The 23,921-nt window shown below is 44.4% G+C and overlaps 1 protein-coding gene across 3 annotated transcripts in view; it reads right to left on the bottom strand.

The window, feature by feature from the left end:
* The window catches only part of SEPTIN9 (septin 9), a 207,879-nt gene that overhangs the window by 81,859 nt on the left and 102,099 nt on the right, over positions 1-23,921 (bottom strand). For all 3 annotated transcript variants that reach the window (XM_081185392.1, XM_081185394.1, XM_081185393.1), the window contains one exon: positions 9,037-9,690. In XM_081185392.1, the coding sequence (XP_081041518.1) occupies positions 9,037-9,690 (654 nt within the window). The remainder of the gene's footprint in view (positions 1-9,036; positions 9,691-23,921) is intronic.

The raw sequence follows: 23,921 nt of genomic DNA, 5'->3' as shown, positions 1-23,921 counted from the left end.
TAATCGGAAGTCGGGGGCCCATTTCATCCACGGAGAAAGCCTGATTCGCTCACCATTTTGAGCCAGGCAGCTAGTTGTTCTTGACTTCCCCCTTTGGATACTTCATGAATGTTCTAGTTGAGACACTACATATCTTCAGAACAAATAAAATGACACCAAAAACCACTATGTGGTGGAGACAAGGTGGAGAGTGGAAATGAAGGTTGGAATCCAAGGAAACTTGCCTAGAAGGCAACAGTTGTTGCTACAAGAATCCACCTGCTTATTGTACAGCTCCTGTTATATGCACCCATGGTATAGAGAGCATTAGGACTCATTCTGTGACACTCTTGCACTTGAAAGAATTCCAGTATAAAGTTTGTGAGTAGGATGCAATATCAGTGCTTTGCATTTGTAAAGATGTTACGGTCGTGTTAGCAGCGGTTGTGTTTATCTCTACTCTAGCTAGGCTCTAGGGTTCCATCATCAGCAGGCTCCTGGCAACTGAGCTCAATCTTCCAACATCTCAATTGCCCCATGGGAGGAACCAACTTCATCTTTAGTGATTCAGATGCTTGCTGTATCTACAGCAAGCTGGTAGATAGGTAGTTTGTATGTTTTATGAAACAACAGTATGTAGGTGCTTTGTTGTTCTGACACAAAGGACATAATCATATTATTATACAATTAAGTGATTATTATATTATTATACAATTATTGTACTCACCCTTCACCCTAAGGACTCAGGGTAGGCTACAATAATTAAAACACAGTTTAATACAACTTAAATTTTTTTCAGCATTGGGCTCTATTTTGTGGGAAGCCAGGTGATACTTTTTTAAAAATTATTAAATAAGACTCAAATAGCAGTGCCATCAGGATATTCCCATAGAAGAGATTTTATTTTTCTGGCACTCCCAACTCTAGGGGGATAAAAAAAAATGGAACCCAGCAAAGTTTACAGTATTGATTTGTGGACATTAAGTCCCCCTGAAACTTAAAATGAAGAGCAGCTAATTGTTTTTGAAAAGAACAAAAAAAGGGAACCAATTCATAACCACTGTGCTAGTCTTCATAAGTGAGTTGAGTGATTATTACTATGCAGCCTTTGCCAACAACATTTTTTCCCCAAGAGCCTGTCACTATAGGACTACAAAAATGAAATATACCTAATTTGGAGAGAAGACTTGTTACAGGCACTGTACAAGAGTGTAGGAAGGTTAGTAAGTTATCTGGATCTAAAAAGTTATCTGGCACAGAATGTCTACTGTGTGGTTCAAAATCATTATCCAGCTTTGCTCACGTAAGGGCTACAATGTTTTTCATTATTTCTGCTCTCTTCCATAAAAGGTACGGATCAGGGTCGGAGACTGGCAGCAATGGCTTATGAACGACTGGATTTTATATTTTCAAAGTAAGCTTTTCCATGGTTTCTCCATCTCTGTGTGCCTTTGTTGTGCAACCTGAGACCTCAACGTAAAGCAAAGTTAGAATCCAATTAAAATCTGTAAGAATTTCCTCCATTGCCATCTGAAGTTGGAAAACAATCCGAAGACAAATAATGAGGCTGCCTGCAAAACAATAAGTAGAAGTGCAGGAAAAAGCATGTTTTGGAGCCAAACTGTAGATCTCCCCAGGCTGTGGTTGTTAGCTCTGGGTCCTGTTTGAAGCAACTTTGGAAAGTTGTTTGATTACAGCATGTGATAGCAAGCCCCTAAGTCACTCTGCATACCTTTATCCATGAAATTATGATTGCCAGATCCCATTAGGGCCTTTTAGTCCAAAAAGGTGCTCCATAATGGAGGAAGAAGTGTGAACAACAAAGCTTAAATAAGAGCAAAGGGAGGGGGGAGGGAGGCCACTGGAGCTGAGATAGCTTTAGATTCTTAGAGAAACAGCCTTGCTACCTTTGCTCTTGGGACATAAATCTGGACAGAGAAGAGCAGCTAAAGGGGTGTGCAAGGGGGAACCTTTCATGTCACTTGCCTTCGGTTTATAGCTCTTGCACTGGACACAGGGCCTCTTTAGGACTGAAAACCCCTTTTGTATTAATCTCCCTAAACGTGGCTGTCTCATGCTTTAAATCTCCCACTAGACAACTGCCCTCATTGTTCAAGCCTTACTCTCAAGCAGCTGTCCTGGGATACCGGAGCCTCTTTTAAATCAAAGTCACCCCCTCTTCCAGGCAGCTGTTCCTGGACTCCATGACTTGGGCTCCACCTCTAGACTCCAGTGAAGAGCTCAGTCTTGCACGATGCTTATCTTCACTCTGGTGATAACTCATGTTACATTAAATTTGGCAGGATGGGTCACAATGCCTCAGAGTTAGATTAATGTAGTTTTGTCTCCACAGAGTTTGTTCATTTGTGGAGAGGCATGAGTCAGATGTTCTCCTGATTCACCTTATGACTCAAGAGTAGTGATTTGGGGGGCAAGACTCTTTCAGTGACGCCATTAATCCTGCCCCCCCCTTTTGTTGCAGTTTTCAACTGTACACAGCTAGATTTCTCTCACTCTCCTGCTGTTATAGAGCACTCCCCTCCTCCCAATGTTTCTTTTCATTATTGAGTCATCTCAGCTAAAGAAGGAGAACACAGTAAATGGGATGACTTCACATTGCTATACAGTCATGTATCAATGGGACCAATGGCTGTGTCCTAATCAGTGGTGGAGCTTCATGCTCTAGCACGGGGGGGGGGGCAGAGAAAAGGCAGGGGTGGGGCTGGGTGTGTCCTGGGGGCGTGGTGGACAGCCCACAGGGGCATGGTGTGCCTGCAGGGGCGTGGTGCATGTCCTGGGGGCGTGGTGCCCAGCATGGGGGGGGACAGCTGCGATGGCACCCCACTGGGATCGCGCTGCCGGGGGCGGTGTGCTCCCCCCGCACTCCTCTTCCTCCGCCAGTGGTCCTAATGTCACTAGCAGCAAATGAAACCCATTAGAGGGGAAAGCTCCTTATACAGAGAATATGGCCAATCCTACTCATTATCAGGAATCATGAGCATAGCAATCTTACATAAGTCTACTCAGAATAAAGTCCCACTGAGTTCCTTGAAGTTTACTCCCATGTAAATGGGTCTAGAACTGCGGTCTTAAACCTTTTTTTTTTTTTTTTTTGCATTGAGCTCCTACAGTTTACTGACAGGCCTGGTTCACCTGCAACATTAAACCACATTTAAAAATAAACTATGGTTTAACATAGGATTTCCCAAACTTGGGTTTCCAGCTGATTTGGACTACAACTCCCATCATCCCTAGCTAGCAGGACCAATGGTCAAGGATGAAACCTTGGTTTAACATACTCAAGTGCTCTGCTCCTCACCCACCTTGTTGCTGGCTGTGTCACGGAGAAAACAAGCTACTCATGACGTGGTTTCTTCCTAACAAACCATGAACAGAGGCAAAGGTTTGTTCTTGGCTTACTACTCATGTTTTGTTTGAGAGAAACAAACAAACTTGCTTAGGTCCACACAAGACTATTAAGAATCTGGCTTGTTTCCTTCCCCACAGGACACAATCAGGAGTGAGGAGAAGCTAAGCTGTCATACACACTTAAAACCATAGTTTATTTTAATACTGCATGAAAATTGAATGAAGAGCCTTTCTGATGCTGGCATAATCCCCATCCATTTTGGATCAGCCCCAGATCTAATTCTGATGTCAATTGTGGCTGTACAGGAGGCAGTTGTGTTTCATTTCTCCACCAAGGTTTTTCTTCTCTTCCTAAGGATTTAAGGGAAGGGGTAAAGAGGCTGGATCTTGCTCCGTTCCACACCAGCTTTTGGTTCCCTTGACTCCATCTTCGTATTGCGGAAACCTTTAATAAGTGATTCATTTAGCTGGCCAGCATTCCAGTGAAGTCACGGGAGGCACAGTGCCATTTCCAAAGCTCTACTGCAATTTACATCCAGAAATCTCTTCAGAATTTCCTTGCACTCAACATGACAGCACAGAAGAAGAAACAGCACTTACGGAAATTGGTTCAATGACAACTTTTGTAAGAGAATTTTTTTTTGCTAAGGCTGGTCTTCCCTAAGCCTGTTTTTCAAATCATCCCCCAGAGATCAGGATGGAAAAGTGAACTTGGATGAAGCCTTGTTTTGACTTCCCACACAGCTCAGGTCTAAAGAAAACAGATGCCTTCCCAGTCACACACAATGGAGCACAGTTCTTCCATATTACGCTTTGGCAGTGAAGGGTTGGTTTGGAGATTTGGGTGGTGGTGATCACACAGTGGTCTTAAGATTTAACAGTAACACCCATCTCCAAATTTCAGTGGCAGATAGTGGGGTTAATGGCTATTCATATCACCAAATTTTGTTCAAAACAGATCAAACCAAAGCTTCTTTCTGTGCTAGAATTAGAAGGTCCTTTGTTGTTGTTGTTGTTGTTGTTGTTGTTGTTGTTGTTGTTGTTTAGTCGTTTAGTCGTGTCTGACTCTTCGTGACCCCATGGACCAGAGCACACCAGGCACTCCTGTCTTCCACTGCCTCCCGCAGTTTAGTCAAACTCATGCTGGTAGCTTCGAGAACACTTTCCAGCCATCTCGTCCTCTGTCGTCCCCTTCTGCTTGTGCCCTCCATCTTTTACAACATCAGGGTCTTTTCCAGGGAGTCTTCTCCTCTCATGATCTGTCCTTCCAGTGAGCACTCAGGGCTGATTTCCTTAAGAATGGATAGGCTTGATCTTCTTGCAGTCCATGGGACTCTCAAGAGTCTCCTCCAGCACCATAATTCAAAAGCATCCATTCTTCGGCGATCAGCCTTCTTTATGGTCCAGCTCTCACTTCCATACATCACTACTGGAAAAACCATAGCTTTAACTATACGGACCTTTGTTGGCAAGGTGATGTCTCTGCTTTTTAAGATGCTGAGAAGGTCCTTAGCACTCTGCAAAACTTCAGCTATGTTGTGAATGGTTACCAAGAAGCTATGGCAATAAGAAATAGAAAACTCAGATGCTGCCCTGCATCACATCCTAAGCTTGTAAAGGGAGGAAGGAAGGAATAAGATAAGAACTAAGAGAAAGGGCGACTTCTACTGCACACCAAAAGGAAGTTGCAAACGCCCCCAACCTGCCTTGTAAGGTATCATGCCAGGGCTTAAGATGCTCTGAAAAGCAACAAAGAAAGGGAGGAGGAAGCTGTTTATCTAATCAGCAAACATGGAGTAGGAAGGCACTCCTCTCTAATTATTAACTCCTGGGCAATCATGGATTGGGCAAGAGAATGATACCTGCAGCAAGAATGGGAAAGGAGGAATCAGTGATCATGGAATGGACTCTTTGAAACAAATAAACAAAACTTGGTACCATCAAGGAGGGAATGGAACAGGAGATTTAATATATAACCAGATTAATTGAAAACAAGATATAACTACAGTGGGACCTTGGTTTTCAAACACCTTGGTTCTCAAACACTTTGGTTCTCAAACTCCGAAAACCTGGAATTAATTGTTCCATTTTTCGAATGTTTTTCGGAAGCTGAACATCCAATGCGGCTGCCGGTTATTGTTTCCGGGGCACCTGCACCAATCAGAAGCTGTGCCTTGGTTTTTGAACATTTCAGAAGTCAAGTGGACTTCCGGAACTGATTAAGTTGGTGCTTTTGTTTTTGCTATTTATTTTGCCTTTTTGTTTTTGAGGCTTTTCCAATTAATTTGCTTTTGTGACTGTGTGGAACCCAGTTCAGCTACCGATTGATTGTGTGACTGTGGAAATGGATAAAAGCCCCCCATCCAAACAATAACTATCATCAGTGCAGGTAAGAAAAAATAATAATTTTAATTTTTATCATCTACAATAGTGTCTTATTTCTTTTATAGTACAGTACATTAATTATTGCTTTCATTTTATGGATCAATGGTCTCGTTAGATAGTAAAATTCATGTTAGATTGCTGTTTTAGGCATTGTTTTTAAAAGTCTGGAACGGATTAATCCATACTGCATTACTTTCTATGGGAAAGGGAGCCTTGGTTTTGGAACGCTTTGGTTTTGGAACGGATTTCCGGAACGGATTAAGTTTGAGAACCAAGGTACCATTGTAATGTAAAACATGGAAGCGAATAAAGAGAAGCTTTAGTCCATGGCAAAATCCTGGGGAAAGGATTCTGGATTTTACTAAAGAAAGAGGCTGTTTTTCACTAGATTTGTTTGCCACAGTAAGATGATTATGCATACCAAAGCATCATGTAGAACAGAATGCTATGCACGTCACAACCTTGCTGGCTGAATGCTTTTCTTAGTGAGATGTTCCCAGTGCTGTATATATATTTATTTAAAAACACAATGTCAAAGTCCATTTCTTTGGAAGTTCAGAACACAGACCCAGGCCAATGTAGCCCCAGCAATGTCCTCATCCTTGATAAGTTATAAAGCTCTGATATGTAGTTTATAGCAGCTTGGAGGACAGGGGAAGATATGCAGATACAATGGGAAATTAATTTTGGAAGGCTTTGTGCCATCCACCCACTAAGTAATTATTAGCCAAATTTGTACCAACATTTATCTCCAGCTCTGCTAATATAAGGACTACCTTGTTCCTCTTTACTTTACTTCAGCTCTCAGCCTGACATGTCTGTGTTCTGTGTCTGGAGACCAGCACGGAGCAAAGTGTACTTGGCCACTTAGGCCCAAACTCTACCATTACAAGGAAAGCATAACTGATGAAGTGTAGAGCATCTCAGCTCCAAGGTCTCCCTGGGAATGTTTGGTTAAGAGACACACACAATGTGTGGCTTATTCATATGATACAAGGTAATCAGGCTCAGGGTTTCCCTATCCCATTACCAGTTGGAGGGTGTGGCAGCAGTGATGAATAGTCATGCACCTTATTTTACTTAGTATCATCAGGGAGATGTGGAGAGGAGATGGAGATAGGCATTTTGCAATACATTGCCCGCTAGTCTAAGATGTTAGAGGAGAGGTTGCCCAACCTTGGTCTACAGAGCCTTGAATCCCACCCAATTCCTGCAGCTGGTCACTTCTCACGTGTGGTATATATCCACTCTATGATCTGTATGTCTGAGCCACACCCTCAAATACAAGAAGCAGAAGGGAAGCCCCACTAGGCATGCAGTTCGAAACTCCCATTTGTTCTAGGAGTGTTTTGCAACAGGGAATTTCATTAGCGCAAGCAGTTTATGAGCTCTGCACAGTAGAAGGAAAGAAGGACCTTTTTCTGCCTCCCTACTTCCAGCCACTCTCTGAAGACCACTCTTCTCCAGAGACCCTCATAAGAATATTAGGAGGCGGGCAGGGGAAGCATGGCTTTGTTATCTGCAGTCTTCAGATGAGGACTAGACCATGTGAAAAATGAACATCAGATTTTAGCTGCAGTTCATTCATTTTCAGCTTTGTATTCTTGTTATAAAAAAGCATGCCTAGACATTCCATTGTTGCGCCCATAACCTAGGTGTAAGGTGCCACTTAGCTCCTAGCTTTCATATCTCCATTTCTAATACTAAAGGCATGCACACTAATCCTGAAGGGAGAGAGAGAGAGAGGAGCAGCTCAGGGAACAGCTTCTGTTATAGAGCTAGGAGCCCACACAGAAAGCAGGCAATGCTACAGGGTCTACAAAGCCAGGATGGAACATTGTCCAGGTTTCTCTGGCTGTAGCAGTCACAGTTAAGTGAGCAGAGCTATGGAGCTATGGAAATGCTAAATGAAGCTAGGGTAAGGCAAGGTGGTGGAAAGGTCAGGGCTGCACTGTCTCAGTCAAGGCACATCAGAACGCCAAGATTTGAGAAAAAGCAATAGGCATTGTTCAATCTACAGTACAGTGGTACCTCAGGTTAAGAACTTAATTCGTTCCAGAGGTCTGTTCTTAACCTGAAACTGTTCTTAACCTGAAGCACCACTTTAGCTAATGGGGTCTCCCGCTGCTGCCGCACCGCTGGAGCACTATTTGTGTTCTCACCCTGAAGCAAAATTCTTAACCCGAGGTACTATTTCTAGGTTAGCAGAGACTGTAACCTGAAGTGTCTGTAACCTGAAGCGTATGTAACCCGAGGTACCACTGTACTTGGGAATAAAAGTAACATCATTTTATCATCTACCTACCCACCCTCTTGTCTACCTTCTCTCTTAAGGAGACTGAAGAATATATCCAAGGCGTGAGAATAACCCCACTGACTCCCTCACCCACGTCTTGAAGCAGCTACTAGTATAGAAGCCCATGTCCCTACGTCAGTGTCCCTTCAGACAGGGGATGGCTTTATCATAACACTAAAGGTGCCCATGTCCAAGTGAAGCAACACTACGAAAGTGCATATTAATGTTGTTTGAAGGATTCCCTTTCACTAGCATCCCAGCAAGTAAAGAGACATGATAACCACCTGAATAAGGACATTTTGGAAAGACAAAACACTTAAGTACATCCAGCACTAAAATTATCTCTAGCACCATGTATTTATTTGCATTTATGTACCACTTAATATTTCAAAAATCTATAGGCCATGTGCTAGTATGAATGCTTGGTCCACAAAGCCTGGGACTCAACAAACCACCTAGTTTTGGTATCTGGCTGGAAGTACTTAGTGAAGAGGCTGACAGGCCACAAAAGGGGATATACTTGCCCTAGTATGGTTGTGCACAAGAAAGCTTGCAATGCATCCATGGCACTGGAAGGTACATATCACAGAACTCTTCATTCCCAAAATGGGAGCATCTAATGTATGTCATACTCTCACTGAAGTAAAACTGCCCTAAGATCAGATGAGTCCCATGTGCCTCGTGAGCCAATGTTGTAACATACAGAATTCACAAATATACAGCAAATGCGCCAACAGAGAGATCTGGAAGCATGTAAAAAGATATACAATGCATCTTCAAAAGTCTACAGTGAACTTGAATACCACTCAAAATAGATGTCAAACCCACCCCCAAAATCTGCCCCCCTTAATTTCAGCAATATGAAAGGAGCCATGAGCTAAAGCACAGATTTTGTACCGCCAAAATAACCCACATGAATGGCAGAAGAGCTATTAGGAAAACACAAATGTATTTGTACACAAAGAACTGCACAATGTAAAAAAAGAAGAAGCTCATTTTCTGCTTACCCTCTTGGCATTTGGGTGGAATTTCAGTCACTGCTGCCTGTAGCTTTGGTTCTGGTGGCAGGTGCTGATTGGTTGGGAAAAGCTCCATGTTTTCATTCTGCCTAACTGGTGGTACTGGAACCTCTGAAGATTTTGCTACCTGGATTTCCACACGTTTGGTGGCAACATCAGGCACAGGTGGGCTAGCAGCTTCCATTCTGCGCTGTGTTGGCTCGGGGATCTTTGAGGGGACTTCCATTCTGCGAAGAGCTTGGTCCTGAGGCTTGCCTATATTGATCTCAGTCCTCCTGGGAGCGGTCTCAGGGGGCTTGTGCCCCAGCACATCTGCTCTCTTGAGGCCAAATCTTGAAGCTCCTGGGGTGGAGTTCTCCACTTGCTTAGATGAGATATCAATGGAGATTTCTGTTCTTCTGGACACTGGCTCAGGATGTTTTGGTCCAGAGAGCTCAACTCTCCTCAGAGAAGATTTAGGAGATCTTTGTGCAGACTCCACATGTCTGGAAGGGGTCTCTGAATTCTTGGTGCCAAGATCCTGGAATTTCTGTGTGGAGCTGGACACTGTGGACCTCGCAAGAGGGTTGGGTGTCCGTCTTTGTGGAGTGGAAGAATTTGGAGGCTGGTCTGCTTCTTCAACCTCAAAGGATCTTTTCAGAGCTGGAAGATTAACAAAAAGACATAATCCAAGTTTAAACACCACAATCAACTGTATGAGATTACTGATCTCAGAGACACAAACAGAAACCTAGAGTTCAACTCCCCATTGTGCACTGTCCTGCAAACCACTCTTTCTCATACATTTCATTATGCTGAAGGGGGACTCATTCCTGTTGTGCTAAACCTAGAAGTCAGGTAAACAACGCAATGTCTCGTAGATTCTTGAGCAAAGCCCAAAGTCAGGGAGAACTCCTACCTCACATGAAGTTCCAGAAAAGGTCACATGGTGTTTCAACAGATTCAAAAATCAGTGGATCCATGGACTGAAATGTGAGGTCCCTCCCAACTCTTTGACTCCTTACTAATCATACTGTTTTGGGCTCTTCCTCTTGAAATTTGTCCTGCTCCATTTATTCAATTATTATAGGCCCTATTGTTCAACTGCATGACATTGATTCAGGTGCCATTCTTTCTAAATAAAATCCAAGTCCATTTGGAAACAGCAGAAACATACACACAGAGAGATCTTCCTGCCTAGACTAAATTCATCCAGAATCACTTTTCACCTTATTTTGTGTGCTCATACCCACCAAACAATTGTAAAGGAATGCCCAGAAAATGGCCAAAGACCATCTCTGTTATACATCTGTTATACATGCATGTTGCATACCTGGCACATCCATCTGGCAAACCTCCCAAAAGAGACAAGTTACAGAAATTGCACCATCAGACGTTTCCTTACACAGATCTTTAGAAAGTAAAGAGATAGAAGCAATATGGGATGTAGGTCCCAGTAGAGGAGGAGAATCTGGTGAACTTCCTTTAACCTTGTTAGAAAAGCAGCAGTGGGAAGGTGTAGGTATACAAAAAATGGCAAGACACAGTGATTGCTCAAGCATTTTGTTGGGAAAATTTGCTCAAATGAAAGGAATAAAGCCTCCATTTCTACCTCAATGTACTTTCTGTTCCACAGGACCAAACATGGAACCCTTGAACTAGGACAGTGGTTTTCAACCAGTGTGCTGTAGCACCCTGAGGTGCCTTGAATGATAGTCAGGGTGCCGCAGGCAATGCTGGCCTCTGTCCCTCTTTCCTCCCCTCCGTCCTCTGATGCCCTCTTATGTCTCTGCCTCCCAAAGGCTTGCACAGCTGTTTACTGCAGCAGCCCTGGCTCTAAGCTCCCCAGGCAAATGGTGCCTCTGGGGCTGGTCAGGGGGTGCTTCCCAGGCCCCTGTGGGGCAGTGTGAGGAGGCCTCTCTCTTTGGGGCAGGAGAGAGACCAGGGTTGGCAGCTGTGGCTGCCCAGAGGACTCCCAAGGTGAGGGGAGAGGAGAGAAGGCTGAGGGAACATTCCACAAGGGAGTGTGTTTGAAAAAGGGTGAGAGGCTGCCAGCTCTTCAGGCAAGGGTTGACATAACTGGGCTCCTGAGCCCCACAGGGGTGCCGCAGAAAGAAGGCAGTTGGTCAAGGGAGCTGTGGACTCAAAAAGGTTGAAAACCTCTGATCTATGGCCTAGAAACCACATTGCTTAAGCCAATATACTAGTCTATGGATCACAAGCTGCCCATTCAGTAGAACATATCCAGGCTGCATTTAAGGAAGTAAGAAGTTGTATGAAGAACCCGGTGCAATGATGCAGCTAACCACAAGCTGCTGAAGTAGACATTTTGGTTATGCAGGAAAGGAAAGGAAATTGAAGCAGGAAAGTGTCGTTACTGTTATTTTAAAATAATTGCTTGACCGCATTTGGACTATGTTTAATAATGGGCTGTCACAATTTTTCATTGCACAGACACCTGGAAGCATCTTAAGCCGGAGACAGGAAGCCTCAAAGCCACAGTGAGCAGAGTACATGCGACAGCATCCATTATGACAAGGCCATTTATTGTAGCATTGCAGTGGCATGATGTTGGCGGCGGTTATCTGCGCAGCACAGTTGCTGCAGCCTCAAAACATCACAGGGTGCTTGCAACATTATACTTAACCTTCCTGGTTTGTGCATTACCACCAATTAAGATAAATGACTGTTTACATACCGCATTTGCTAGGTAATGAGACACATTATCTTTTGAAAGAGGTTAAGTGTCTTCTCAGTTAAAACTACCACTCAGAAAACATCAGATCTTTATTGCTATCAAATGAAGACAACAGTGCAGTGAGTAATGAGGGTTTCAAAAGCACTGAGCAATAAGCTAAAAAGAACCCCAGAGACGAGCACCACAGAACTCCAACAAATGAGGTAATGAGGCAATGGCATCACACTTTCTTCTGAGCTAGGGATGAACAAACCTAGCCTTGGGAAGTTTCAAAATCAATCTCAATTATTTCTGTTAAGCTTTTGAATGAGAACTTGCAATCCAATCAGATTGTGGGTGTGGGTGGGTTTGTGGGTATGATTTGAAATGGGGAGGAAGGGGTGTAAGGGGCAGGGAACCTCGAAAATAGCAAGGCTGTGCCTGAAAACAGGAGGGAGGCAGAGCTGAGCCAGAGAAATGAGGGATGCGAAGGGCTGAAGCAGACCCAAAGACTGGGGGATGGGGAAATGTCAACAAGTGTCTTGAATTGAGGTGGTGGGTGGTGGCAGGGGATAACGTGCTGTTAGTGTGAAGAGAGCTGGAGGTTGGGAGAAGGGAAACAAAAGCAGAGGTCCCAAGGCTTGGGGTGCTGAGTGAGTGGCTGAGGAGGAAGAGAAAGGGAAGACTAATTCCTTACACTTTGTAATGACCAGCCAAGCCCAAAGTAATTTTGAGTGGCAGCAACAACAACGCCATATTTGAGCCAGGCTCAAGACTCTTGTTTGCTTGCACACTCACTCACCCTGGAGCCTTCCCAAATGGGGTGCATCCAAAACTGCGTGTGTGTGTGTGTGTGTGTGTGTGTGAGAGAGAGAGAGAGAGAGAGAGAGAGAGAGAGAGAGAGAGAGAGAGAGAGATTTCTGGACCTTAATAAGGCCAGAGATGGGGTGTGAGGCTTCAGAAAAATATCAGCTCTCCCATCCTCCTGACCACACACGCAGACATGCCTCATTACCTTCCTTGATGGAGACAGTTTGGGCCAAGCTGTTTCCTTGGGAATGACTACCCTTATCTTGAAGTTTCTGCTGCATTGCTTAGTTAGTGAAATCCTGCCATGCGTTCCTGAGCCACTCGGGGTGAACATCAATTGTGTATAGCCCTTTCTCACTGTCCAGAGTGTGCGTACACACACACACACACACAGAGAGAGAGAGAGAGAGAGAGAGAGAGAGAGAGATTAGACCTATTGGGAGAAACAACTCCCAAAGACTTCCCCCAACTCCTTTTGAGGCAGCCATAGATTCTCTCCTGCCAGGGCGGAGGAAGGAGAACAGCAAATGGGATGTGTATATTTTCTGACAGCCAGGAGAGGAGAAATAAGTTTAGACAAAGCCCGAGCCTAAAGCTCAAGGGGAAACAAAAATTACCCTGAGCTTAGAGCTGCCTCAGCCCCTTGACCACACTTTCCCCTCCTCCAATTTCCTGTTGCTTTGCTAAGCTTCCCCTCTTTTCTTCCCACCCACTGTTACCTTACTCCAACTAGCAGAAGCTCAGTAAATAAAAAATGAAGGCATGTACAGGAGTGAGGTTGGCATATCTGAGGAAGTAGCAAACGAACAGAAGAAATGAAGATACAGTGCTTTTAAAAATAGTGTTTTCCGCCCCAAAGCCAAGAAAAAGGAAGTAAAAACAGTGTAATAATGCAGAGGGCTCTGCCTCCCCGACTTCTCTACAGGAAAGCGGCCCTGGAATTCTATACAAAACCAGCTGAATACAAACAGGCCCATCCTGCAGATCAAGCCAGGAAAGAGTCAGAATTCAGCCAGATGCATATGGTGTGCCCTAAAGCCCCAAAACAGCTTAGCTATTTTGTTTACTTTTCCAATATAGCACATGATTGACAACCAGATCTCCCACTGCACCACCAGGGAGGAGGGAGCTCCAGTTGGAACCCTGATGCTGAGGTGTGTGGTTTTTTCAAAACCCCTTTCCCCACCCTGTTTCCCAATTACCCACCCCACAAACCCAAGCTATTTGACACACTGGGCAAAACATATCAATATCATAATCTGTGAGAAATGGTTGTGAGTTCCTCAGGAGGCTGAAGGAAACTGTCCCCTAGGATGGCCAGAAAGTGGGGTTTGGTGGTTGCTAAAGATGGATACTGATCGCAGACAGTGAAGAACTGTTTGAGGCAAGTTAATTATTTGGTATGTGAGGCTCACCCTTCCAGAGTCCTTCATTCCTGCCACCCATATTTTCAGGCTTTGTGGAATCTCCCAAATCTAGGCAACAAGGGGTTCTTCAATCAGTACAAATGAGTACTGGGGAGGGGGAAGCTGATGCAAAAACTTTGTAAGTAAATCAGCCGGATCTATTTATCTACAACTGAATGACGAAATATAGACAGACTGAATCCGCTCAGATGCACTTTGCAATGATGAATCAGCCTCTCTGATTTAATCGCAATGATAAAGGAAGCTTTCTGTCTCCTTGAATTTCAGGCAATATTAAATGGGTGCTGCAGATTATCCAATCCAGCTGCACTGGTTTAATTGTAAAGTTCAAAATGCATTAGCAGTAAATAATTAGATTTCTGAAAGCATTCCCCCAAAAAAATTCTGAACAAGTTTCACCAGTAGCATTGCTTCATCTAGTCCTGTGGTTCCCAACATGGGGCACATACCACACAGGAGGGCAATTTGATTTTTAAGGAGGGCAATTCAAAAATGAGTTATTAACAGTTAATGGTCCTTTAGGCTTTGTCCACATGAATAGGAGTTCACTTTTTAAATAATAAGAATTATATGTCACATGAGGGCGGGGATCAGGAGTTTAGAGATGCTTAGGTGGGGCATGGCCAAAAAAAGGTTGGGAACCACTGATCTAGTTTCTTCTCCCAAGATGGGTTCATTCATAGCAGAATCAAAACAGATTTGCATCCTCAAAATGATGAACTTCAATATGCCAATTAATGACATTTGTAAATTGTTTAGCCAGAAAAGTATAAATTGTCAACAATTAGACATCTCAAACCAGTATTCCATGCCTTTTCTTCCCTTTTGTTGCTATGTTGTATATTATTTTCTAAACAAGAAATGAAAATACATTTTTTTTAAAAAAATACAAATACATTGATTTCAGGTTAGGACTTTGTTGGCTATAATTTTTTAGAGGGGGTAGGGAGAAAGAGATTTAATTTAAAACCCTAATATGGTTTTAAAAATAAAATACAGTGGTGCTCCGCGATGAATGCCTCACAAGACGGAAAACTCGCTAGACGAAAGAGTTTTCCGTTTTGGAGGTGCTTCGCAAAACGAATTTCCTATGGGCTTGCTTCGCAAGACGACAATGTCTTGCGAGTTCCTGCTGATATTTTTTCCTCCCCCCCCCTTTTTCTAAGCCGCTTATCAGCTGATCCGATCAGCAGATAAGCCGCTAAAAGCCGCTAATAGCGCTAATCCGCTAATCCTTCAATGGGCTTGCTTCGCAAGACGAAAAAACCGCTAGACGAAGAGAATCACAGAACAGATTCTTTTCGTCTTGCGAGGCACCACTGTAACTAATATTGTCTAAACTGAGATAAAGTTCAACAGAGACATATTTAGATCTGAATCCATGACTTTTTACCAAGCAAATGACAGCCTGTTCTAATGTTGCTTTTCTATGTAAAGAACAAAGCACTGGGAAAACCTCTGTCTTTGAGAACTGCACATTAGATCATGTACTTTATTATAACAAGCTCAAATATGTATGACAAAAACCTTGCAGTTTCTCACAAGACACTCATGATCTGGGAAACAGACTTTCCTGCTTGCAGAAGTTGGGTATTTGACCTGAACTTCTCATGCGGGAAATGCTGGTGGCAATAATGACCATCATGCTGAGCACAAGCCAGAAGGCTCCTCCTCCTGCTTCATTGAGCTTTAAAAACTCAAGTCTTCCTGTCTGTGTTACAAATAGTTTGTTGTGCACTCTTAAGTCCCCAAGAGGGTCCCTTCCATCTGTTTCAGGCTCTGCCAAATAAAGCTTAACATAATAAAACTCCCTTTATTAACATGGTGGGAGAACAATTATCATCATGACCCACGTGGAACATGGGAGGGCTGAGCCAATCACATCTGCCAGTGAGCTGTGGGGGCTGAACAACAACACCCAAGTTACAGCCAAGTGGATGACATAAATAAGTAAGCCATGGGACAAACAGAAATCATGACCAGAGGCCAAAATGCAGGAAGACACCAGAGTGAGGAAGTCCTTGTTGCCCAGACAACCTAAGAGGAAACCTTTCTATAGTCTTCCCAGTTCAGGAGTGTCTAGTGGTCCACCAGGGTGGGCTGAGCCAATCCAGAGCCTGAATGTATTTAAACTGCTAGGCAGACTCCAGCCTCCCATCTGTGACTCACCACACACAACAGCTGCACAGTGAGATCCAAATGTTCCCAGACAGAACTTCACACTTGGTCCAAGGCGTCCCAGATCAACCATTAAGGTCACTGGGCAGCCTCAGACACCTCACCTATCTCATAAGATTGATGTGAGGGGTGGCTCTGCTACTCCCTTGCAGCCAAAGGAGCCCTATGTTGAAGACCAACAGATTCATTATGGCATATGCCAGGGCTGGGGAATCTCCAGCTAACAGAACCAAGTAGCCCTGGCCTTGGCGTCACCATCTTGAACTGAAGCCAGTGATGCAAAGGGCCTTCCACTCCTGGAAGGTTTTGAAGGAGCTGCAGCCACAAAGAAAATTATTTACTTTGGGTCACCCGGCATCATTGTGATTGACAGGTCTGAGGCCTCACCCACCTGTCAAAGTGGCTTGCGGGGGAGGTCGTTATCCAACCACCTGTTTCCCACACCGGACATATGCTTTTGTTTCATAAGCCAGGGCACACTTGATCAGAGACAACATGAAGTCACACTGATTTATCCCAGTTCATCTTCTTATTTCTTTGGGGGATAGACAAGATGCAAAGTAACACATAGCCCAAATCATACAGGCCTTAAGTGCATTGTTTTGCTGCCCAATTAAAAAAGAATCCAGAGAAGTGAGACAGAATTTCACAGTAGCCATTCATGAGGGGCCATCCTGAGTTAAGTTTCCTTCTAGAGCCTATCTAATATGGAGGCAATCAAAACTTTGCAGAGAAAAGGGACAAAAGAACTCATGTGTGTCACGGCGTTGCGGGGTGGTGGTGGTATTCTGCTATGGAATCTCACTCAGAAGCAGGTCAGAAAAACTTTCCAAACCCACTTCTCTTCATCTCTCTTGGTTCCTGTGTACCCACCTGTGTTTCGGAAGCTTCCTCAAAACCATCCTTGGACTTCAACTGCTGGAAATTCAAATGTGATCCCACTGCCTTGCAGCCTGCCGCCATAATCCACACACAACCCTGACCATGCACAAAGCTTATCCCATTCACCATTCGCAACACTCTTATAGAATGTAGAAATGTTAGCAGGATACCAAGAGCAATTCACCAGTCCCTGGATTTGCACATACCTTGACAGGCCCCTGACTCTCCCAGGGAAGTCCCTCTGAAACCACGCACGCCCAAGACAGCTTGCTCATAGCAGCATTAAAACATAAACATATCCTACTGAGTTTGACAGCGCGGTAAATGCACTATCCTCTCATTCCCCCTCATCATCATCAACAACAACAATCTAGGAATCCAGATGGATTTATCTTTGCCCTAGAAAGGAAGGGTGGGAGGAAAGGGAGAGCAACCAACTGGCCAATCAATCACCACTGCTAACCCCCAACTAGCACAGCGGCCTGCAGGGAAGGGTAAAGGTCAGTATAACAAGGGGGAGTGCACAGCAAGCAAACCAAGTACAAACATGAGTTGCCTGATGGATAGAATCTTCTGCCAGGAAGTTTCACGGGGAAAGATGCAATCTGTCTGTTTCCCACCAAACACACTTCTGCTTTTGTGAACCAATTTTTTCTGCACAGTGAACCAATGAGCTACTTTAAAAAGAAAAATCCAGCCAGGTTTGAAAAGAAAACAGCACTTATTATGCCTTGGACTGCACTGGCACCTCTCATCTCAAAGCAGGCTATGGGGATGCCCAAATGCCAGGACGAAGGTAGGGGGAGCATGGGGGTGTCTGGGTACACTGGAGAATATGTGTGTGTGTCCTCATGGAAGATGGTGGTGGGGTGGGAAATCTCAGGCCCAGGGGGGCAATGTGGCCTTCCAAGTCTCTCTGTCTAGCCCTTGCCATTCTCCCCACACCACATCCCTTTTCCTGTCACCCCTCCACTTGGCACACCACTTACTGTCCCTCCTTTGCCCCCTCCATGAGTGTTAGAAACTCAGATATAAAAGCTAGGTGCCAAATGGTTCATTAAATCAAGGTTGCAGTTGCCAAAACGGAATGTCTAGCTGCCATTTTTTTTTGGCTTTAAAGTCTTATCCTTCAAAAGACGAATTGACTGTGATTGGTTCTCAGTTAAATATCTGGCTAGTTCAGATGACAACATTGAGCTAGGTTAAGAGCTTTGAGAACTTAAAGAAGAAAAGTCACTTGATCCTGTGACAGTCCACATATATATTGACCTATTCTGACCTCTTTTTCCTAATGGTGACTGCTGCTCCTCAGGCTCAGGAACCTTTTGGTTCCTGAAATTCCTTCCGATTGTGCAGATAAAATATAACCGATAGAATTCTACAGGATGGGGTATTAGTGTGTGAAAACAGTCCAGATCCAATGATCCCCAGATGGTGAAGAGGTCAGATGCCATCCTGGCGCTCAGGCATCTTCACTTGGTCACAAGTGGTCAAAAGCCAGGTGTAAAATGCACCCAGCACCTGGCTAATTTCAAACACTGTCTTCCATGAGTGTTTTTGCCTGTCTGGAAGGCATCCTTAACTCAAACAATGCCTCTTGCTTGCCTGGATGGAGGATAGAGAGTGGTGCATGAGCTGAGTGTGTATAAAAACCAGCCTACTGCACAAAGGTGACATTTACATTTGTTGCTCCGCCCACTTTTGCCTCTGGCATGTAGCTCCCAGAAAGTTGCCCAGAAGAAAATGCAGCCCTTGGGTTTTATACTGCAAAGCCCAGGAGTATTTTGGATAGTAGAGGGACGTGGGTGGCGCTGTGGGTTAAACCACAGAGCCTAGGACTTGCCGATCAGAAGGCTGGCGGTTCGAATCCCCGCAACAGCGTGACCTCCCATTGCTCGGTCCCTGCTCCTGCCAACCTAGCAGTTCGAAAGCACATCGAAGTGCAAGTAGATAAATAGGTACCGCTCCGGCGGGAAGGTAAACGGCGTTTCCGTGCACTGCTCTGGTTCGCCAGAAGTGGCTTAGTCATGCTGGCCACATGACCCGGAAGCTGTACACCGGCTCCCTCGGCCAATAAAGCAAGATGAGCGCCGCAACCGCAGAGTCGGTCCCGACTGGACCTAATGGTCAGGGGTCCTTTACCTTTACTATTTTGGATAGTACAGATGTTCAGTCAAAAAATGCACACATGGGCTTTGAGCAGGCATGCAGCTGGCTAAATGTTTGCTTTGTTTGCTTGTATAAGTCAAACAGAAACTGCCCTGAGCAACATCACTGCAGCCCACCTACCCACCTGCAGAAATGGAGCCTACTTCAGCTGTTTAAAGCTGGGAACACAACACAACTCTATGTCAGCTGTGTCTTCTTTTCTCTTACCTAAAAACTATCAGGTTACCGTAACTGAGAAGGAAGGTGATTAGAGCAGAAGGCAACTGGCCATACCCCTGAATTATTACCTGCAAGGCAGACATGGTGGGGGCAGTAGGAGTGTTCCAAGCCCCCCCTCCCCCAAAAAATAAACAACAGATTGAGTCTTTATCAAAGGTTTACCACATGCTTTCATATAACCACAGGGGCTAAGCTGAGACCATCAAGATTCTTCATATACCACCAGGCCCTACATTACGGCCAAACAGACTTCTGAATTTTCTGCCCAGATCTCATCAGGATGCTACTCCTAGCTTGCTACTCATAAAGATTCTCAGCATAGCTCTCCATTAGGTATTTGGGTGGCGCATTCAACCAAATGGCTACAGGAACAGAATGGTTACATTTGTGACTTTCATAAACTCTTTATTCTGGTCTGCAAAGGCTCTGAATCATCACGGGAAATGAGAACATAAAACCTCAGAACACTTATTATCGGGTCCCCAGCCCCTAAACCTAGTGGCGTCTCTGAGAGCCAAGTGCTGATATCTGATCCTGGAAACAAAATTACCGCAGGCAACCGAGTCACAGGTCTTCAGCAATAAGAACGTCCATTATTCTATCAAAACAGGACTAAGAGGGCCGACCATATCCCCTCCCTCCACCATCATCCTGCCTGCACCCCATCAGACTCTGCCACTCTGCATGGGGTGGGACTAGATGACCCTAAGGGTCCCTTCCAACTCTACAATTCTGTGATTCTCATGGGGATTAGAGAAGATATGCAATTTTTTTGTAGCATTTACTCTCTGGATAGAAATGGCTTTTTCTCCAGAAAAGTTATCACTTTAGGACTGCTTCAGATGTTTGGTTTCCCCCTCCCCCTACACATAAAGTGCTACTGAGAATGAAAAGGTATGAAAGCTGCAGGTGGATTGCATCTTTCTCTCTCGCTCACCACACCTACCTTTTTATCTGAATATATACACTGCCAGGAAACTGTAGCCAGCTTTTAAATACAGTGTGCAGCCATCAGACAAGATCATTGCTATAAGGCTTTCATGTACTTTCTTACTCTATGTGCTTTCTGTGTAGGAAAAGCACGTGTCTAAGCAGATCTCATCACTCACTGGATTCTGACTTACAGCTATTAAACTACAACTTACAGTACCAGAGCTCAAAGGCTAAATGTATCTGTCCCTCTTTCTCTTCTCAGAAAAAAAATATCTAGACTAAAGACATATTGATTTAGGATGCATTTGTTTTCCTGGGAACCAAAGTTCATCTCTAACACCTACAGTTCAACTGCGATAGCACTGGCACATATGTTTATAATGCAGGCCAGGGATGGAAACCTGTGGCCTTCCAGATGTCGGAATACAACTTCCATCATTCCTGACAATTGGCCATGATGTGCAGAGTTTATAGGAGTTGGGAGTCCAACATATTGTAATCTCTGGCCCCCCGTCTTCCTCTACTCAGTTTTCTACTTCTCTCTCCCCCCCCCCACAAAAAAGGTTCCATTTTTTACTGTGGTCCCACTTGTGTGACCTATCTTAGCTCAAGGCCACAACAACCCACACGTCAATCCCAACTTGGTATAATTAAAGACCAGTGACTAAGAAGTAAAAGCAGTTGTCTGTTCTTAGAACAGCAGCCAATAGACAAAATGTATTATGTTCAAGAGAGCCAGGACAAGGCAGCACAGCTGGTAAGAATCCAAGGTGGCAATTCTACGGATTGCTACAGTATAAACAAAGATCAGTGGTTGGAAGATTCTATACAAAATCCTGAATTCTGCCAATTATTTAAACAATCAGACACAACAAAACTAATCAGAGATGCCTCGGAGCACAATGTGTCCTTCAAATCACTTATTTGGCGCATACAACTTGGTGCAGGTCTAATACTCCTATTAAATACAAAATGTTCCCTGGTGCATTTTGTACACGTTGCTGTTATGATTACTGCATTATAACACAGCAGGCGCTTTCCAACTACACCAGAAAAGGGTTTTGTTTTCCCCATCTCCCCTTTGTTATAACAGCTCGGAATCCTAAGATAGGTAGAAGGAACATTTAGCAATATCCATTCTAAAATTATACAATGCATGCGTCATTCATGCAGCAAGGGAGGGAAGTCTGCTTCCGAAATCACTGAACTGTGGGGCTCTAAGAAAGAGATGGATCATCTCCTATTTCAAGATATGCATCAAAGCACAGCAAGTTGGGGGAGGGGGGAAATGGTCATTACCCTGCTTAATATATGCAAAGTTCAACCCCGAAGCAACCCCAGGAGCATGAAAGCAAAAGTTGCCTGTCAAGTCTTTCCAAGGGAAAGCAAGGGTGCTGCTGCCGCTCCCCCTGATCGCTCATCCCCACCGATGATCAGCCTGATACTTCAAACAAAGACTGATGGTTACAATACATAACATTTATTTATTAATTGTCAGCTAGCTAATTGAAAGCAGCTTTCCTCAATCTGGTGCCCCCCAGAAGTTTCAGACTACAACTCCTAGCATAGCCTAGCATGACCAACAATCAAGGCTGATGGGGGTTGCAGCCTAAACTATGTGGAGGGCACCAGGTTGGAGAACACTGCCTTAGGGCACTCCATGCCTCATGCCTTTTAGCTACATTCAAGGGGAATATTCTATCAGGGAAATGTTGCCTGGGGTTCCTTCTCTATATGCAGCAGAAAAAGAAGGGGAGGGGGAGCTGCACAGCTGGCATGTGAGCTGTCTGTCAGGCCAGCTGCAGGCACCCTGTCTCACCATTTAAATCAGTCAGCAATGTAAATATTTGGAATGGTTCTGAGGCCCAAAGACTCCCTTATTGTCTTTAAATGCACAGCATGCTCCCATCAGGGTTTGGTGGCCTCCTGTTCCCCTTATTTACACTGGTTATTCCCTCCCAATGGAGAAAATGTAAGCAGTCCGTTTTCAAGGGGAAAATGGCAAGCCTTGCTAGAAAGGGAGGAGTGACCCCTGAAGTTTCCCTTCCTTTAAAAAACCGCTGCAGTTTTGCTTCTGTTTGCTAGGGCCTCAAGCGGGTTCTCCCTCAGAATACTAACCAAAAGGAGTCAATTTGTTCTCTGGCTTGCAGGAATTTCCTGCCCAGTTGGATACCAGGGAAGCGACAGAATGGAGGGAAATCCAGGCTTCTGGAGGTCTTTCACTCCCGCAGCTATGTGGGATATGGCGTCCACAGCTACATCCTGTAGCACAGGGGGAGCCAATGTGGTTGTTCTCCGAGTGCCATCGGACTCTTGTTCCCATCAGTCTCAGTAAACACAGCCAGTCATCAGGGATGATGGGTAGTGCATTCCGACAAATCTCTGTATGGCACGTTGGTTACTCTTTCTACAGTACATTCTACCCACTGAGCCAATATGGGGACTATAAACGTGGGAAGAAGACAGAGCTAGGAAACCCAGGTTCATAATCAAGTAGCACATAAGGTGGTGGACCAGGAAATAACATCTCTCTAGCCAAACCTTGTACTCTTGCTCTTGTACAGTGAGCTTTCCCGAGGCATCTGGTTGGCCACTGTGAGAAAAGGATGCTGGACAAATTGGGTCTTGGACCTGATTCCGTAGAACCTTACTTATGGTCTCTGCATCTGCTGTACTGACTAGATGTTTGAATCTATTTCAGTCAAAAAGTTGAGTGCTTCTTGTGTTAGCACTTAGCTCATTGGGGTGTTGAGAGCATACAAATGGGGAGGGGAGAACTTTGGAAGAAGGGTGGCATAAAAATATAACTAATAAAATAGAATTGTTGTAGTTGTCGTGTTAAAAACGCATGACTCAGATTCCTAACAATTGGTGTCTGCTACCAATTCCTTGGGTTCAGGTAATGTGAAATGTGAATGATTTAGGATCTCAGAAATGCGCTGGGAAATTAAAAACATTCAGGCCTTTACCTTATGTCACTACAGAAGACTTGCAAGTGATAGAGCAGCTTCCCTACCTTTTGTGATGTCACAGCAGCCTAGATTTGTTCCAAGTGGAAAATGCAAGCATTTTGACTGCCATCCTCGTACAAGGCTCAATGAAACCTTGCAAAATTCAGTCGAAAACAAGTGAGGGCAAACTGTGACCCTTCAGCAGCATGGGGGGCTTCTGCTATTTGGCTGCTACCTTCACTGCCCCTCCCAGTTTTTATGTCACTACACATTACTTATGTTCAAAATATGTGCCAGTTGTTGGGGGGATGGGACACCACCAATTCGTTAACACAGCCAAGATGTCCCTGAACTGAAGGGGGTTACAGAAGTGCTTTTAGCCTTCATGAACTCTTTCTCCTTCTCTCTCTTTTTCTCTTTATCGGCCCAGCAATCTACCACATTGCCTCACCTCCCTCCTTCCTACTGAGGCTTTACTGGCCAAAAATATCCAGTGGAACCCTGCAGGGCTCATGATTATTATAAGCTGCCTGTATCAACCCATCTGCTGAGAAGATTTGGGGAGGCAAAGATCGACAGCTTGCTGATGCAAACATCTGCTTGCTTGCATATCTGCCAAAAAAAAGCATGTAATTATAACAGGCAAAA

This window comes from Podarcis bocagei, assembly GCF_964188305.1.
Source record: "Podarcis bocagei genome assembly, chromosome: 2".
Lineage (NCBI taxonomy): Eukaryota > Metazoa > Chordata > Lepidosauria > Squamata > Lacertidae > Podarcis > Podarcis bocagei.
The sequence above is the reverse complement of the archived record's forward strand: the minus strand, read 5'-3'. Positions and strand labels throughout refer to the sequence as shown.